Below are 17767 nucleotides of genomic sequence, written 5' to 3'. Positions count from 1 at the left end.
ACTGTTCTAATTATAGATAATCTAGTAAAATGACATTTTATGTTCTTTATGTATTGTCATTTTACAATTGAGGTGGACAAAATGCAGTTTAGGAGGTCTACAATGCTAATTGTTTTAACAAACAAATACATCATATTTAAAAAATATACTATATTTTTCCATGATTCTAATGCTAAAGTTTGGTTTATTTTAGTCATTTACAGTTTTCTGTGTATTAAAAAATGCTTTACAGACTTAAAAGGTAAAAACTGTGTTTTCTTTATATAAAACACAGAGCCCAATGGATATTCAGGTCATAAAAGTAAATCTTTTACAAGATTGCTGTCTGCATTTTCACAGCAAAACACATGAAATGTATCAAATGTTGGCACATATTTGTTGGCACATATTTTGATAAATTTGCTAAAAAATAAAAAACATGAGTCATTTGAGGCCGCACAAATCTGAAAAATGTCTTTCTAAACACTAGAGGGACTGATCAGCAGTTTTGCTGTTGTGTTTTTGATTTGCTGTGTGTGTTTGGTCAGTGCATCTCTCTGTGCTGTTGCTACTGTTCTCTCTGAGGCTCATTGAAGTGGGCCTCCTGGATTGGTTTTATGATAATCGGGCTCCACCGTGTTCAGTTTATCCCCTCACCCCCCAACCAGACTACACATTCCCTGCTAATCTTTCTCAAGTGTGATTTTTATTAAAAAAAAACAACAACAATTAATTTGTTGTGTGTAGGATTAACTTGTGGTGATGGTGATCCTGTAATCCTGTTGTAAATTATGCTAAAACTGATCTCAGGGGTTTTCAAATGTTTTGATGTGAAGAGTAATTAAATTAGAAAGGTAAATTCTCTTATTAAAATAAATCATTTGAACAGTTATCAGTTAAAATTATTACAAATAGTGAGCTTGTTCTTTATTTTTACTGAGGATTTTTTTTTTAAATTAAACAATAAAAATTCTTAATAAAGAAAGAATAATTAATTATTTTAAGCATATCTGTAGATGAAATAAATGTTTTTTTTCTGTAAATAAAATATTTTATTATATATTTTTAAATATTTACATTTTTAAGTGCATCTGGGAGTTTGAAAACCCCTAATTTAACCAAACAACCTTTTTTATTTTTTATTTTTCCTGGTGGTGGTTGATTAATATTTGTCTGTGAACGTAAATTCAATTTGACTCATTTTTCACAGACCCCAAAAGTCGTGAGGTGGTGCTTAATGCCTGTAAAGCTGTGGGCTCCATCAGCAACACTTCTTTCGACATTCGCTTCAACCCAGACATCTTTTCTCCAGGTATGATGGATATTGAATTGAGATTTATCTTTTTGACAGTACATACTGAGTTAGTCATGTGACCTCATCCATCTTTTACAGGAGTACGTTTCCCGGATGACAGCAATGAAGACATTCAGAAACAGAAGCAGCTTCTCAAAGATGCTGCCGCCTTTCTTGTGTCCTGCCAGATCCCTTCTCTCGTCAGTTTCAGCTTTATTAATGCTATCATTTTATTGATCATTAGGATCAGCGCAATATTCAATGCACTTAAATTGAAAAAATATTTATATTTTTTTTGTATTTAACGCATAAATTACATTTACATAATGGGTAATTTTTTTATTATAGAATTATGCATTTTAGACACTGCAGGCGAATTGGGTAAAACATTTTTTTATAAATAGTAATTAATATAAGAATTTAAAGCATTTTTTTAATACAATATTTCTAAATTGTTGTCTGTATATGCAAATAAGGCAACATTTTCTTAAATTTTTTTTTATATTGGATACATTTCTAGCACAAAAACCTGGAAGTTTTAGTTTCAGAAACTAGGCGTTTATAATAGAGCCAAGGGTTTTTACTTAGGGGTTTTTAAACATCTCTTTTGATCACGCCATAATTAAAGAATACAAAATCACTCCAAAATTAAATGATCTGTTGAATAAATTGTTGTATATAATCATGAAAATTGTTAATAAATCCCTCTATAAAAACCTTCAAAATATAGATATGAATAGAACAACTTTGGTGTAAGTGCTGCTGAAGTAGAGATTTATGGCTCAATGCAATAGACAAAAACTTATTTTAAAAAAGTGTATGACTTAAATTGTATTATAATTTAAGTCTACAGACACAAATTGATATACTGTGACAAAAGAAATGCTTTAAAGTTTGTTTTGGATCACTGAAATTTAATAAATAGGTGCATGTCCATTAAAAGACCCTGCTTTTACCTCGATGAACCTCGATGTTCAATCAGCTACATGTCTGGACAATTTGGAGGCCAAGATATTAATATAAATACAACAGCATTGAGCATTGGATTTTGTTAATGCAAATTCTTTTGGTTTTTGAACTAAAGTATTACTGATGCTAATAAATCATGATTTTACTTTATTCAGGTGAAAGACTGTTTAGATCACAGCTCTCTGCCTATGGATGGAGCGACATTGACAGAAGCCCTTCATCAGCGTGGCATTAATGTGCGTTATCTTGGTACTGTGCTGGAGTTTATGGATAACATGCCTGCAAAAGCACAACTTGAACACATCTACGTAAGGATCGTGTATTATCTTTTTCAGTTTCAACGTTATATTTTTAATCAGACACTAAATTGTATTTGCTATTTGTTTTGTATATGCAGAGAATAGGAATCAGTGAACTGATCACCAGATGTGCAAAGCATATCTTCAAAACATATCTTCAGGTGAGTTATTACTGTGGTGCATTGACAGAAATGCCATCGTACATATGCTCCACAGACCAGAATATTTGTAGTGCAGCAATAATTAATCTATCATTACACATTCCTCAGCCATGTTTTATTTTAGGATGCTTTTGATCTATTTTAGTAGCGCACTTGCCTTTGTGTTAATACATGGGGTTCTTTGCAGGGTGTGGATCTCTCTGCTTTATCCGCTGCGGTGAGCCACTTCCTCAACTGCCTCTTGAGCTCTTTCCCAGATGCAGTGGCTCACCTTCCTGCAGATGAGCTGGTGTCCCGCAAAAAGAGCCGCAAGAGACGCAACCGTGTCCCTGGTGGAGGAGACAACACGGCCTGGGCCAGCCTGACACCCAGCGAACTGTGGAAGAACATCACCTCTGAGGCACACGGCTACTATAACTTCAGTCTTCAATGGTGAGAGTTAGTAATTGACTAGCACACACTTTTATTAACCAGGAATATAGGGCTTTAAACAATACATTCAAATTTCAATAATTAAATAATCGTTTTATAAAGACAGGCACATCGTAATGAACAAATTGAGTAGGAACGCTGAAAAATAAATGTTTTGGCCGAAACCGAAACTATCACTTTATAAATTGACATCAGTAACCAATGTATAGAGCAATAAATGCAAATCTTTAGCCTGATTACAAAACAAAACAAAACGTAAACAAGTAATCTTTTTAATTTTTCACTGGGAAAACTGTTGAAGGCAACAATATAATAACCCTAATGGCCATCATCATTTAACAGTCAATGATAATTTCTAAAATAATTTATCAGCCATAAATGTAATTATCAGCCATTTATTACATGAAAAGTTATCAGCTGATATCATTATTGCCTCTTATATAGCCTGCTTTGCTAAAACTTTGAATTCATTTATCAATTAATCACTCAAAACTAGGTTTGTCGCCGCCTACTGGTTTTAGTTTAAATTTTATACTTACTAGTCTACCACAGGCCTAAATAAGTGAAGGTCACTGTAAAAACTTATAAAAAATATTTAAGTAGTTTTTGTCAGTATTATATGTTGTTAAAGGCCCTGATATACTTGCATAAAGTTATTTTGCATTCTTTGAGGGCAAAAATAACACAAAAAACGGTATACCATTGCTGAACTTTTTCTAACATTTCCTCATGCATCAACGAAGGTGGAGTTCCAAAACACACAAAGCAGTGAGCTGTATGCGTATATTCTTTTAACTTTCCATAAGCAAGCTCAGTTCCGATGAACTGTCATGCCAATCTAAAATTGGCACGTTTCTTTAAAAATTGATGATCTTGACTACCTGATTGATAGACCACATAAAGTGTGTCTTAGACCGGACAAAAAGCACTGAATTAAATTCCGCTGTCCCGCTCCATGTCTTTAAAATATGTAAATTCATTTTGCCACAGTATATTCAATGGACTTTCAGCACCTGCGTACTGCTCGCTTGCATTTAAATGACATTTCATCTTGTTTTAGGTTAGAACAACTATATAAAGGCTTAAGTCTATTTAACTAATTGTATATTGTAATTAAGTTACATTATCAATGCTGTAAAAGGAGTCTTATTGAATTGAAAATAGTCAGAAGTTTATGGATGCAGAAAATCAGTGCACATTGCGTAATCACTATGGATGGCAATGGTAGCACAATTGTGTTTAGAAGTCAAAAACGAATTCCCCAAAAAGATTGATTTGTTAAGCTGTATCGAACTGCCAGATTTAGGATGTTCTTCAGTTTCTTTTGAAGCATATTGGGGCCTTAATCCAGATTCTCTCGGCAGCAAAATCACCCTAGTCACTTTGAATAGCTCTCTGGAAAGACCTATTTCTAAATTGAGTCTTCCAGTATTTTTTCACATTGCTGTAGATATTTTTATTGCACTTCACTTTAAATTAAATTATACTAGTAATGAAAACTGCCTTGTTCTTACTTAAGAAAGTACTACATTGGCTAAGATTAGGTAAAAAGTAGGGATAGGGATGGTTTTTATCAAATATACATTGGAAATATGGCAAGTACATAGTAGTGTACCACACTATTACTTTAACTGAAGACTAATGGTGTGCTTTTTGCAGTGAAAGCGTGGACCAGGCAGTGGAGAAGTACGGTTTGCAGAAGATCACCCTGCTGAGGGAGATCTCAATCAAGACTGGCATTCAGGTAGTGTTTGATCCATCTCGCTCTGTGTCTCTGAGGTGCTCCGTCAGGTGTCCTGTAGTGACAAGCCTTTCCTTTGTGCCTCCCCTGCAGATCTTGATAAAGGAGTACAACTTCGACAGCCGCCACAAGCCAGCCTTCACCGAGGAGGACATCCTGAACATTTTCCCTGTTGTGAAGCACGTCAACCCCAAAGCCTCAGATGCCTTCCATTTCTTCCAGAGCGGACAGGCCAAGGTTCAGCAAGGTAACAAAAACAAATGATCATCGGTGCTTTGACACCTTCAACGTTTTTGCAGAGCTGATTGATGCGTCCTTGGTGCGCAGGCTTTCTAAAAGAGGGTTGTGAGCTCATCAACGAGGCCTTGAACCTCTTCAACAATGTGTATGGAGCCATGCATGTGGAGATCTGTGCCTGCCTGCGTCTTCTGGCTCGACTCAACTACATCATGGGCGATCACCCAGAGGTATGACCCATAAACACATGCCAGAAAACAACGTTTGGATATTGGAGACTGATTTGTTTATAATGGAGTTTTGTGGATGAATGTGCAATACTGTTTAAATCAGTTCAGGAAGGCTTTCTTTTTCATTTTTTTTTATTTAAAAATTTACTAATAATACATTTTTCTTGTGCAAATGATTTAAAATACAATGAAATCTGAAGTATCATGTGACACTAAAGACTAGGGGTGTGAACCTACAATGGTCTCACGGTTCAGTTACGTTTATCATGCCATTGATTAGGTTCATTTCTCAATATCTCGGTGCATTGACGATACTTTCCATATACAATTTGATATTTTACTTAGCAACACAATAATTCTTGTATTAAAATTTATAATATATTTGTATATTATTTGTAAAACAATTTTATCTCTTAATACAAACAGTCAGAAATATGTACTGTGCTTTTAATTTTACCCACTCAAAAAAACACTCTTTGAATGTATAAAACAAAACTAAAGTACATGCGCTGAACGTACTGAGCATTTATAGCGAATAAACATGTAAATATTATCCCACTCGCTCTTTGAACATTGTTTAGTTAGTTCTTAAATGTCTATAATTGATCACGCGATCAACAGAAAAGGCTGCGATCGACTCACACAGTCAGTGCGGCTCTCGCGCTGTTCAGCAAACAGTGACTGCTGCGGCGATCAGCTGATCCATTATAGTCAGCAACATGGTGGAGAAAACTTGCTCTGCAGACATGCACATGTGTAAATCAACAAGTAACATTGTTTTAACAGCCGAGAGAGGAGATAAAATGTTACCCCATGAACACGCCAGCAGGTCAAATGGGCCACAGAGAGTGAGAGAGATTTTACAGCTTTAATTTTTTCCTAGCTGGGTTCTAATGTGTTTCGATGTCAGTGAAAGACTGTCCAGCGAACCCACAAGCAGCGAATTGTGCACAGTTATCTGCTTTTAGTAGTTTTAATTACTCCTAGCCTCCTTCCTCACCATAGTAAGCTACCTCCATACAACACATTTGAGATAAATTACATGTATAATAACCAGTTATGATTATTACTGAACCGATACGGTATTGTTTGCGTTCTGCATTGCAGTGCATCCAAAAAACAATTCATTTCGACACCCCTACTAAAGACTGGAGTAATGTCTTCAGCTTTGCCATCAAGAGTAAAGATCAAAACAGTAAAATAGAAAAAAGGGCTTTTTAATCAATATCTTACAATAGTGCTGTTAAATGATTAATCGTGTCTAATTGCGTCTGAAATAAGTACATAAACGCAAACTTTGTGTGTGCATATTTATTATGTATATATAAATACGTACATCTATGTGTTGCATATCTTTATGCAATGTTAAAGGAAATGTTTTTATATGTATTTTATATGTTTTACATCAAATTTTTTTTATAAAAGTCTATAAATGTATGCGTGCTTTTATGAATGCATAATATACCCAGCACATGCACATATGTTATGTGAATACAAACTTGTTACAATTAGTTACGATTAATCATTAAACAGTACTCTTTTAAAATGTTGCAGTTCTGAATGCTCAGTATTTCCTGTAGTTTTGATTTAAATAAATGCAGCCTTGGTTAGATTTTGAAAGTCTCTAATGCTCATCAATATCACATGTTTGAATGATAACGTAAATTCATCTACATATTAATAGCTTTGAATAACTAGCATTTATTTAATAGAATATGTATTAATTAGTACTAATTAATTAGTAGAATGTACTTATGATTAGGGCCTCTCTGAATCTGGCAAAAAATCTGAGGATTTCTGCAGGCACAATCATGCAGTCTATTTCTTTACTGTGTAAATGCGTTTTAATTTGTTTATTCCATTTTTAAATTAATTTTAGCTAGAGGTGTGAACCTATACTGGTCTCACGGTTCGGTTATGATTATCATGCCTTCGGTTCAATTCAATATCTCGGTGCATCATGGTGCATTGACGATGCTTTCCACATACAGTGTTATATTTTAGGGGGGAGGCTATAACAAGCTGTCTGTATAAACACACAAACACACAGTACCACACTGTCTCTCATTCAAACACACAAACATAGACAGCACCAAAGAAACAAACACACACACATGCACACAAACACACTTAAGCCCTCGCAACAGGGAGAGCTCGCGCTGAGCGGAGCAGAAAAACGGAAAAAAAAAACCCAACGAAAAAAAGAAGCACTTTTCAGACAGTCCCTTACTGAGAGCTCCTCTCAGCGCAAGCTCTCCCAGCTAAACACATATTGCGAGGGCTTAAACGGAGCAGTGCTCGAAATGTCGAGCGAAAAAAATAAATAAATAAAATAAATAAATGAAAAAAAGAAAGACAGCTGTGAAACATAACCAGCTTTGTCGTTTTGTTGGTAACACACTTTAGATCTTTTTAGGGTAAGAGGTTTTTTAGTTATTGCCGTCTATAACTGAATGTGTGTCAGGAATAGCGAAAACAAAACCAACTGAACCGCGCTCCTTTCTGGTGCTCCCCTGGATATACAGCACCCTTAGCATTTGCCTTTGGTGCCTATGCCACGGGCCGGCCCTGAGTTGGCTGAGTGTTGTAAATACTCGCGCTCACCTCCCTCGCGACAGAGCGCATAGGAGATAAATGACGTCAGTCCATAATAACCGGTTATGATTATTACTGAACCGTTACCTTATTGTCCGCATCTGCATCGCCGTGCACCGAAGAAACAATTCATTTTGACACCCCTAATTTTAGCAATATTATTGACTAATATGAAAATGTTTATATGATTTATTTACGGTGCAGTTTGTAAAATAATATTTTCTGTCTTTTAGTAATTATGTTATACGATATGAGAGACTTGCTTTATTTACCAATTAAGTGGATCTAATTGGATTTGCATTTTCATCATTAAATAAAAGATAAAAACATATTATTTATTAATATATTAAGTTTTTAGTTACGATACTTCCAAAATCATTCTGTATGAATCCACCGATTTTTTTTTTTTCTTTTTTTTTTTTCCTTTTTTTTAAATTCTGCCTAGAAATAGCAAAAAATGCCTGCAGATTGTATCTGGCCCTCTTTATGATCAAATGGATATAAAGAAAATCACCGAATAGTTATCCAACATGCTCCCCCTGCCACTTACCTCAGTGCTTAATAAACTATTAAAACACTGACAATTTGAATTTATTACTCCTATAATTTATTAATTGTTTATTTTAGCATGTAGTGATGCTGAGTTTTTTCCTTCTCTTTTTAAGGCTCTGAGCAACCAGCAGAAGGCTGTGCTGATGAGTGAGAGAGTGCTGGGTATTGAACATCCCAATACTATTCAAGAATATGTAAGTGTCTACATGCATGTTATTAACACAACTCTTCTAAGTCTTAAGAAGGCTGTTTTCTTTCTGATGGAACAAATGATGTCGTTTGCAGAAACAAATTTATTGACAATTGTTGATGGAACAGCTACTTCTCCACATTCTTTGCATGATTGTTGTATTAGAAAATTATACACCTGCACATACATCAATGTGATCAGTACTACCTAAAATACAAACTTGGTTAAAAATAATATTAAAGTGTTCTAATAAATAGTTTTTTTTTTTTTTGCTTTTGTCTGAATGGTTCGGGCCAGGTTAATAATCTGTACTGTTAACTGCCACCAGAGATCTATAATTTTTACTTCACTTTTCAGGATATGTGAAGCCACTCTCTACTAATATAGTCCACTTGAAGCATTGCGTTAATAGGAGTGGGCAAATATGGGCATTGATCACTGTTTAAAGTCCCCCTGAATTTAAAGTGGTCCATTATCTACATTGGACAAAAGCAAAATTAGTAAAATTTTCACCAACTATAAATCCCTTATGTAATCGATGTAAAATAGAGACAGCTAAGCACACACACGTGTTCTGGTCATGTTCTAAACTTACCAAGTTCTGGCAATTAGTATTTAATTTCTTTTCAAATATTTTACATGTATCAATTGACCCCCGCCCTATTGAAGGAATATTTGGTTTAATTACAGATCCAAGTTTTGACATTAAAACCAAAAGTAGGATTTCTTTTTCGACATTAATTGCTAGACGTCCTTAACTGCTCAAATGGAAGGACAAATTTCCTCCAACTTTTCATCATTGGATTAGGGATCTTATGTGCCATCTTACAATAGAGAAGATTCGGTACTCCACCAAAGTTTGCAATCAAAGTGGTGACATATAGAGCAAATGGATCCTATTCTTTTTCCATTTTCTTTCATTTAAATTTTTATATATATATATATATATATATATATATATATATATATATCTATATATATATATATATATATATATATATATATATTTGGTAAGCCTTATGTGACTCGGATGCGTGTTGGGTGTGTGTGTGTGTACACAATAGATACGATCATTTAAAGAACTTTTATCTACATGTATGTATGTATGTATATATCATGATACGATGTTAAACAGATTAGAAATGTGTGTGTGTGTGTGTGTGTGTGTGTGTGTGTGTGTGTGTGTATATATATATATATATATATATATATATATATATATATATATATATATATATATATACATACATACATACATATACACCATTTTTTTTACATTTCCGAAAACAGTAACTAAATAAAACAGTGAAACCAAATTGTTAGTGTCGGAATAAAAAAAAAAAAAAAAAAATATATATATATATATATATATATATATATATTTTTTTTTTTTTTTTTATTCCGACACTAACAATTTGGTTTCACTGTTTTATTTAGTTACTGTTTTCGGAAATGTAAAAAAAATGGTGAACTAACAAAAATGATTTGTTAGCAAATTTAACAAAAACTAACTGTGTCAGTTATGTCTAAATGTTGTGTTTGTTTTCCGCAGATGCACTTAGCACTGTACTGCTTTGCTAACGGTCAGCTGTCCACTGCCCTGAAGCTGCTGTATCGTGCTCGCTACCTCATGCTCGTGGTCTGTGGAGAGGACCATCCTGAAATGGCTCTGCTCGATGTAAGCAGTTTATTTCAGCCTCTGCCCATCTTCTGATTCTTTTTTTGAAGTTAACCAAGGTTAACAAGAGCTAGCTGAATTCCTGTGGCCCCTTAAGTTGAGGCTTGTGGAGCAACGTCATCCTCTTACTGTGATCCTATTCTCTGATGTAGAGCAATATTGGTCTGGTGCTTCATGGTGTGATGGAGTATGACCTGTCTCTGCGTTTCCTGGAGAACGCGCTGGCCATCAACACAAAATACCACGGGCCGCGATCCTTGAAAGTAGCCCTCAGGTAAATATGTATGACTGTACTCATACTCACTAGTGACGTGTGGTAGAAATGTTTGTTAACATTTATGATGTCTGTTGTTCTGTAGTCATCACCTGGTGGCCAGAGTTTATGAGAGCAAGGCTGAGTTTCGCTCTGCACTTCAGCATGAGAAGGAGGGATATACTATATACAAGAACCAGGTACATCTAATTTCATTTGTGTATCAGTTGCGTTAAGGTGTTGTGGGGATAATTTACAGTTTGAACCCAAAAAATGACCAGTCTGTCATATGAAGAAGAGCCAGAGTTAGAGATTCAATTAGAAAAAGTTTACTAAAGATAGTTTGCAGTCTCATCAGCAGAAGCCAGCTTCAACACTCGCAATGAGTTTGTAGACCGATCTGCTTACAATCTCAGAGCATTAACAATTATACTTTTAAGTAACGTCATTAACTGCATCATACATATACAGTTGAAGTCAGAATTATTAGCCCCCTTGAATTATTAGCCCCCCTGTTTATTTTTTCCCCCAATTTCTGTTTAAGGGAGAGATTTTTTTCAACACATTTCTAAACAAAATAGTTTTAATAACTTATTTCTAATAACTGATTTATTTTGTCTTTGCCATGATGACAGTAAATAATATTTGACTAGATGTTTTTCAAGACACTTCTATTCAGCTTAAAGTGACATTTAAAGGCTTAACTGGGTTAATTAGGTTAACTAGGCAGGTTAAGGTAATTAGGCAAGTTATTGTCTAATGATGGTTTGTTCTGTAGACTATCGGAAAAAATATATATAGCTAAAAGGGGCTAATAATTTTGACCGTAAAATGGCTTTTAAAAAATTAAAACTGCTTTTATTCTAGCCGAAATAAAACAAATACGACTTTCTCTAGAAGAAAAAATATTATCAGACATACTGTGAATATTTCCTTGCACTGTTAAACATCATTTGGGAAATATTGAAAAAAGAAAAAAATAAATAAATCAAAAGGGGGGGCTTATAATTTTGACTTCGACCTTAGGTGTTTTAACCTGATTGGTTAAAACACAGATAGCCTAAGAATTTCCTAGTGGGTGCATGTGTACAATTCTGAACGATATCTCAATATCTCAAGTATACAAACGTCAGACAGCCACTAGGCCACTCTGTCCTGGAGCGGACATCCATCAGAATATCCACGGCATCAGTGTGATTAGAAGAGAAATTAGTAGAGACTATAGAGAATCTGTGGGGGAAAAAATGTTTTCCTTGCCACAGTCATCATTTTTAGCTTAGTTGGTGTTTAAATATTCATATCCAGAATATTTAAAGAAGTACTTCCACTTCTAGTGGAAATAGGCTAATTTTGTTGCTCAACTTTATAACAGTTAAGTTTTACCATTTTTTAATCAATTTAGCCGACTTCCAAGTCTGATGGGAGCGCTTTTAGCATAGCTTAGAATAAATCATTGAATCAGATGAGACCATTAGTATCATTGAATTGGATTGGATATTTTTAACACCAGCAGATACACCCGGGTTTAAAACAAACTGACAAAATGTGTCTTTTTTTTCAACAATTTAAAAAATGTATGAATAATACTCCTAATATGTAAGCAAAATTTTTAATTTAATTGTCTAGATGTATCTGATTGAAGCTGAATCTCTAGATCACATTTGATAAAGTGTTTCATTCATTCTTCTATTTTCCTGATTTCTGTGCTGCTGCTTTTCATATAATACATAAAGCAATGACCTCAAAAAAATTCGGTTTAAAACGGTGTAGCACTTTACGTTGGATTGTGTAATCATTTGCAAATAGAACCAACACATTGGTGACAATAATAACGTTGTTGTAATGCACTGATGTATACCACAATATTACATCAAAAGTTTTATTCTGAAATAAGCAACACTTGTGTTTTAGGTTGGCGAAGCACATGAGAAGACAAAGGAGAGCTCAGAGTACTTGAAGTACCTCACGCAGCAGGCCGTGGCTCTACAGAGAACCATGAACGAGATCTACAAAAACGGCTCCAATGCTAGCATAATGCCTCTCAAGGTCAGTCACACACCTCTGCCATCCTGAGCCTCACTCATATGGTTGAAAATTGTTACAAGTGCCATTTTTGGTTGATGGGTTAATTTGTTGTTCTTTGCAGTTTACGGCACCAAGCATGGCCAGTGTTCTGGAGCAGCTTAATATCATCAATGGCATCATCTTTATTCCCCTTAGGTGAGTAACTGAAATTTTTATTAATTTTTTTTTTAACAGTGCTTTGAAAAATTACAAAAAAGACTGAGATAACAATCAGTTTACATACATGCACAAGCTTTCCATCCTCAATAAAATAATACAGCATGTATAAATAAATAAAATAACAAAAATTAACAAAAAAAACATGATAAAGAAAAATACGTAGTAGGGGAAATGGAAGTTCTCAAAAAATGAATCCAGAATCCTCTAATGATGGGCATAAGCATCTTGCTTTGTGAGTAACTGCAGTTGTTATCACCTAGATTGATATTATTATTACTAATTTTAATATTATTTTTTTGTCAAAGACAGTACAGTTATTTAACTTATTAGTTTGCTACTATTTTGCTTCAAGATACTAATATACAATTTAATTAGCAAGTTAATTAGGCACATTATTGTTCAACAGTGATGTTACTCTTTGTTATTCAATTGTGGTGTTCTGTGTATGCCATGAAATAAAATATTAAATATTTAAATAATAAAATCTTTGCAGTTTTTATGTTTTTAATTGGAAAATACCACAAAATATTTCCTTGCTGTGATACACATCATGTGGGAAAACATTCAAGAAATTAATTTCACAGGAGTGCTAATAAATTTCTGTGGGTGCTAATAATTAATAATAGTTATTATAATAGTGCTAATAATTTTCTTTGTGTGCGCGTGTGTGCTTGCGCGCTTATCTATCTACTTATCTACACACTGGTTTGTTTTTGTGAATTGTGGGGACATTACATAGGTTTCAATTGTTTTTATACTGTACGAACTGTAAATTTTCTCTCCTCTACTCTTAAACCCAACCCTCATAGGAAACTGTGTAAATAATAATAATAAAATAACAATAGTTCTGTGTGGTTTGTATAAGACTTTTGAAATGAGGACATAAGCAATGTCATCATAATTCATCACCTTGTAATTCTTGTCATACTCATTTCAATACACACATTTGTGTCTTGATATGCCAAAAAAAATGTACACACAAACTATTACATTCATAAATTATTGATAACAATACAGCAGTTGTAAAATAATATTGGATTTAAATCACCTATAATCTGAATAATAATAAAAACGAACTTGTTAAATGAACAGTAAAACCAAAGTTCAAGAAATAAATATGTAAGTAAATGTAAAAATGCACAACAGCATGCACATCACTATGGATAGGTGCTGAGCCAAACAGCTGGAATGAACACTGTCAGATGAAGAGCCAGTGTGCTCAAAGTTACAAGCTTTTTTTTAATTTAGCCTATTTACTTTATTAAACAGACCCCCAAGTTTTTCGCTATTCTGTGATTGCTGAATCCAACGCAAAATCAACAAAAAGTTGAACATTTTTGTGATCCTGCAAATTTCTTAATAAAATGCTAAATTTTGAGGGTCTCAAAAATGATGTCTCACCTGCACCCTCACAATCAGTACATGAAAGGAGGGGGGTTGTTTTGCAGCCTGTGCAGTAAGCAGATGCGGATAAAGCGCAAGTGAAGTCAATGCAAAGATTGGATTAGACATCCTGTGGCGCAAATTGGGCATTTTGTGTGTTAGATGTGCTTCAGACTGCAAAAGAAAGTTGAAGCAAACATCTAACAAAAAGAGCAGTGGAACAGACAGAACAGCAAGCAGCTTACAATGATGGAGATTGATTCAAGAATGACGGCCGCTGAACGTGACCTAATTGAAGGACATTATTTGTGCTTTTCATGTATAACTGGTATTATGGTGTGCGTACAAACAATAAATAGTTTCTTTTAACCCTTCTGTGCTTCCCTGCCATTGACGGATTTTACAGAAATCCATGTTTTAGGTGTACTAGAGTAGAGGAAGCCTTAGCGCAGTGTTTCTCAACTGGTGGGTTCAGTGGGTTGTGTAGTGTGTGGTCAAAAAAAACAACAACAAAAGTTTAATTTTTTACTTATTTTGACTTTTATTTTGAAATGCGTGCATGACAACCCTACTGTTTGACATGTGAAATTTCATTTAATTATAGCAACAAATATGTTTAGAGTGCAAGTACGAACCTGAATATGTAAAGTATGGATGTACATATATTGACGACAAAAAAGACTTAAAGCCTCAGTGTGTCATAAGGTGGTCTCACAAGAGAGCATGAAACCTCCTAAATTCAAATGACATTTAGAAACCAGACAATATGTTTATTAACAGTTTATTTTGGTTCATGGTAACTGAACTTTTCCTTACCCTAACCATTGTTTACAGTATTTGTCGTTTTTACTGTGTAATATTTCTATAATTTAATACATTTTGTTAAATGACAGCAATAAAAAAAAAATTATTTTTAGGTCTTGGGGATTTTCTTATGATTTATCTGTCACTACTGTATGTTAACAAATAAATACAAATGAATTATAATTCCTTAAATTGTATTATAGTTCTTAAAAATTTGGGTTGCAGCTTGATGACCATGGAAAATGTGGGTCCCATGGCCAAACCAGTGGAGAACCCCTGCCTTAGCGTATATACTGAGTGTAAGGTACATGATATAAGATGCTGTGGGAGTGAAATCTAAGTAAGATTGTGGATAAAAATAAAGATTATACAACCTTCCTTTGGCTTAAACCTTATTGTTTTAGATCTGTTTTACATCTTGTCTTGTCGAGATAAAAATAAAGAGGCTTTATTTTTATTTATTTTTTTATTGCAAAATTGTCCGCACATTTCTGGGAATTACCACCACAAAATCAAGTCATTTTTATGGCAAATAATCACAAAACAAAGTGAAAAACTAGGGGGTCGGAATAAATTGGTAATTTTTTGGAGCTTTGGTTTTGCCACCTTTTTGAGTGAATGTAAATGTTTTTGAAAACAAACGTAATTTAGTCCATTTTGAGATTTTATTTTTATTTTTTTTCCATTCTCCATTTTCTCCACACAGTCAAAAGGACCTGGAGAACCTGAAGGCTGAGGTACAGAGACGGCAGCTGATGCAGGATTCTGGGAAAATCCAGGAACAGCAGGGCAGTCATTTAGAGCTGGATGACAAGCTGCCTGTGGATGATTAACAAACCCCAAACCAACAGACCCTCTCCAGATGAGGAGGACACCATACAGCAGCCATCTGTTTCAACCTGTGGACCCGGCCACTGAGCTGTCTAATCTAACCAATTCAATTTGAGCATAACAGGGAGAGGGGGGAGGACCAGCAGCAGCCGACTAAATAAAAGTGTACAGAGAGTAGTTTATAGCTGTAAAGAAAAACGAAAGCAGATGTTTGTTTGTTTTTTCCCCTACACGTGCAATCCACTAACAAACCTCTCCCAGAGGAAGAAAAAAGAAAGTAAACCAAGCACTTCCTCTGAGAGTTTGCACCGAAGAGGATGGAGACGACCAAGGATGACCATGACATTTTATACCAGAGCCTTATCCATCCATCAATCATCTCCATCTCTAACCTTCTCATCTGAGCCCAGGATAAACCCCAATCCGTCCCAAACCGACCCACGAGTGTAGAAAGATCCGAAAAAAACAAAACACGCACCTCCTTATCTGAAAACTCAGGTGATTTCTACACTGCGCACCAGATGAAAGACGTTCACCGTTCAGTTCAGCAACAGAGAGAAGGGAGATGGACATATATGAGTTATGGGCTTAAGAATGTATATTGTTAATGGTCTAGTCTAAAAAGCTAATGCTAGCATTGTTATTTCTACGCTCTGCCTTTAGACCGGATCGATGGGACTTTACAGATGCGTGTTCTCAAACCAATCATTTTAGATCGGTGGCGTCTGTAAAAACGAAGAATCCTTTTTGTAAAAGTCCACTAGAAGCCATTAGTACTTTCATGCGAACGTTGATTTGAGCCATGTATGTTTTATAGAAATGCATCGGGGGTTAGACGGATACTTGATTCATTTTGATCGAATACTGATTTGAAATGTCCAGCTTGAATTAGTGACTGTTGTGTTGAATCTTATTTTCCACTTTAAAAGTGTGTGCGTGTGTTTCTGTATGTGTGTTTGTCTGTCTCATGCTAGCGCAGAAACGGATTCAGAGGATTCCTCCAAAGCTGCTGCAACAGAGTAATATTGTGATGATATTTTTATACGTACATCGTGAATGGACTCGATGGTGAAAAATGTGCTACAGATATCAAAGGTTCTCGAGATCGAAATCCATATACAAGTAATTTAGCACAACATTCAGGAACTTGAGATTCCTCCCTAGCAGTATTTATTGCACTTTTCCAGTGCGTGGTTTCATATTGAACCACGAAGTGAGAAAAAAGATGGGCTGCTTTGATGTAACATACCAAAAAAAAGAGAAATGATGATTAAGGGTGTTTGCTTGTATACATGCTTTGTGTGTGTGTCCTGCAAATGTCAAAATGTTGCTGTGCTCAAACTGTGTATGAAGCAATATGCTGGAACTAAGTGCACCTTGGATTATGCACATGGATGCAAGAAAACTGCTAGCCTGGTTGTATTTCCCTATAAACGACAAAGTAAACTTGTTTAAAAACTATATATGGTGGGTAATTGATATTTATGAGCAAGAATATATAATTGTGTGTGAGATTTGTGCCTATTTAAGCTTATATAAGGTCCGAGAACTGTATTTCTTTCCATATCTGCTTAATCTTTTCTTTTGGAGTCAGAAATCGTTGGAGGTTGGAGAGAAGAATTGAATGTCTACTTCAATACCCTTAGTTGCCACATGGGGGTGCTGTAGTCAGTATATTAACACTAAAGGACATAACTTGATTTAAATGTATTAAATTGGAATTGATTTCAAAATAAGTGCTAGAATTTAAACTTGGGTTCAATAGATTTGCTAATAATCGATTATTAGGAATCCTCATATGATGATGATGGTGGTGGGTTAAAGCTCTGAGTTGGTAACAGATGCATTGCAAGTTCAGTGTCAAACAAGCATGACCTTTGAACTGAAAGGTTAAT

At 34.8% G+C, this 17767-nt stretch overlaps 1 protein-coding gene across 4 annotated transcripts in view; it reads left to right on the top strand.

Moving 5' to 3' along the window:
• Window positions 1–17130, top strand: part of cluha (clustered mitochondria (cluA/CLU1) homolog a) — a 36233-nt gene extending 19103 nt beyond the window's left edge. For 3 of the 4 annotated variants that reach the window (XM_005157586.6, XM_073923141.1, XM_005157587.6), the window contains exons 12-26: window positions 1190–1291; window positions 1373–1473; window positions 2398–2550; window positions 2640–2702; window positions 2890–3134; window positions 4794–4878; window positions 4969–5122; window positions 5203–5342; window positions 8603–8683; window positions 10232–10357; window positions 10510–10631; window positions 10717–10810; window positions 12522–12656; window positions 12757–12830; window positions 15748–16800. In XM_005157586.6, the coding sequence (XP_005157643.2) occupies window positions 1190–1291; window positions 1373–1473; window positions 2398–2550; window positions 2640–2702; window positions 2890–3134; window positions 4794–4878; window positions 4969–5122; window positions 5203–5342; window positions 8603–8683; window positions 10232–10357; window positions 10510–10631; window positions 10717–10810; window positions 12522–12656; window positions 12757–12830; window positions 15748–15874 (1802 nt within the window). In that variant the 3' untranslated portion in view covers window positions 15875–16800. 4 annotated transcript variants of the gene reach the window in all.
• Window positions 17131–17767: the final 637 nt, after the last annotated feature.

The sequence above is a fragment of the Danio rerio genome, chromosome 15 (genome assembly GCF_049306965.1).
Source record: "Danio rerio strain Tuebingen ecotype United States chromosome 15, GRCz12tu, whole genome shotgun sequence".
Taxonomy (NCBI): Eukaryota; Metazoa; Chordata; class Actinopteri; order Cypriniformes; family Danionidae; genus Danio; species Danio rerio.
The sequence above is the reverse complement of the archived record's forward strand: the minus strand, read 5'-3'. Positions and strand labels throughout refer to the sequence as shown.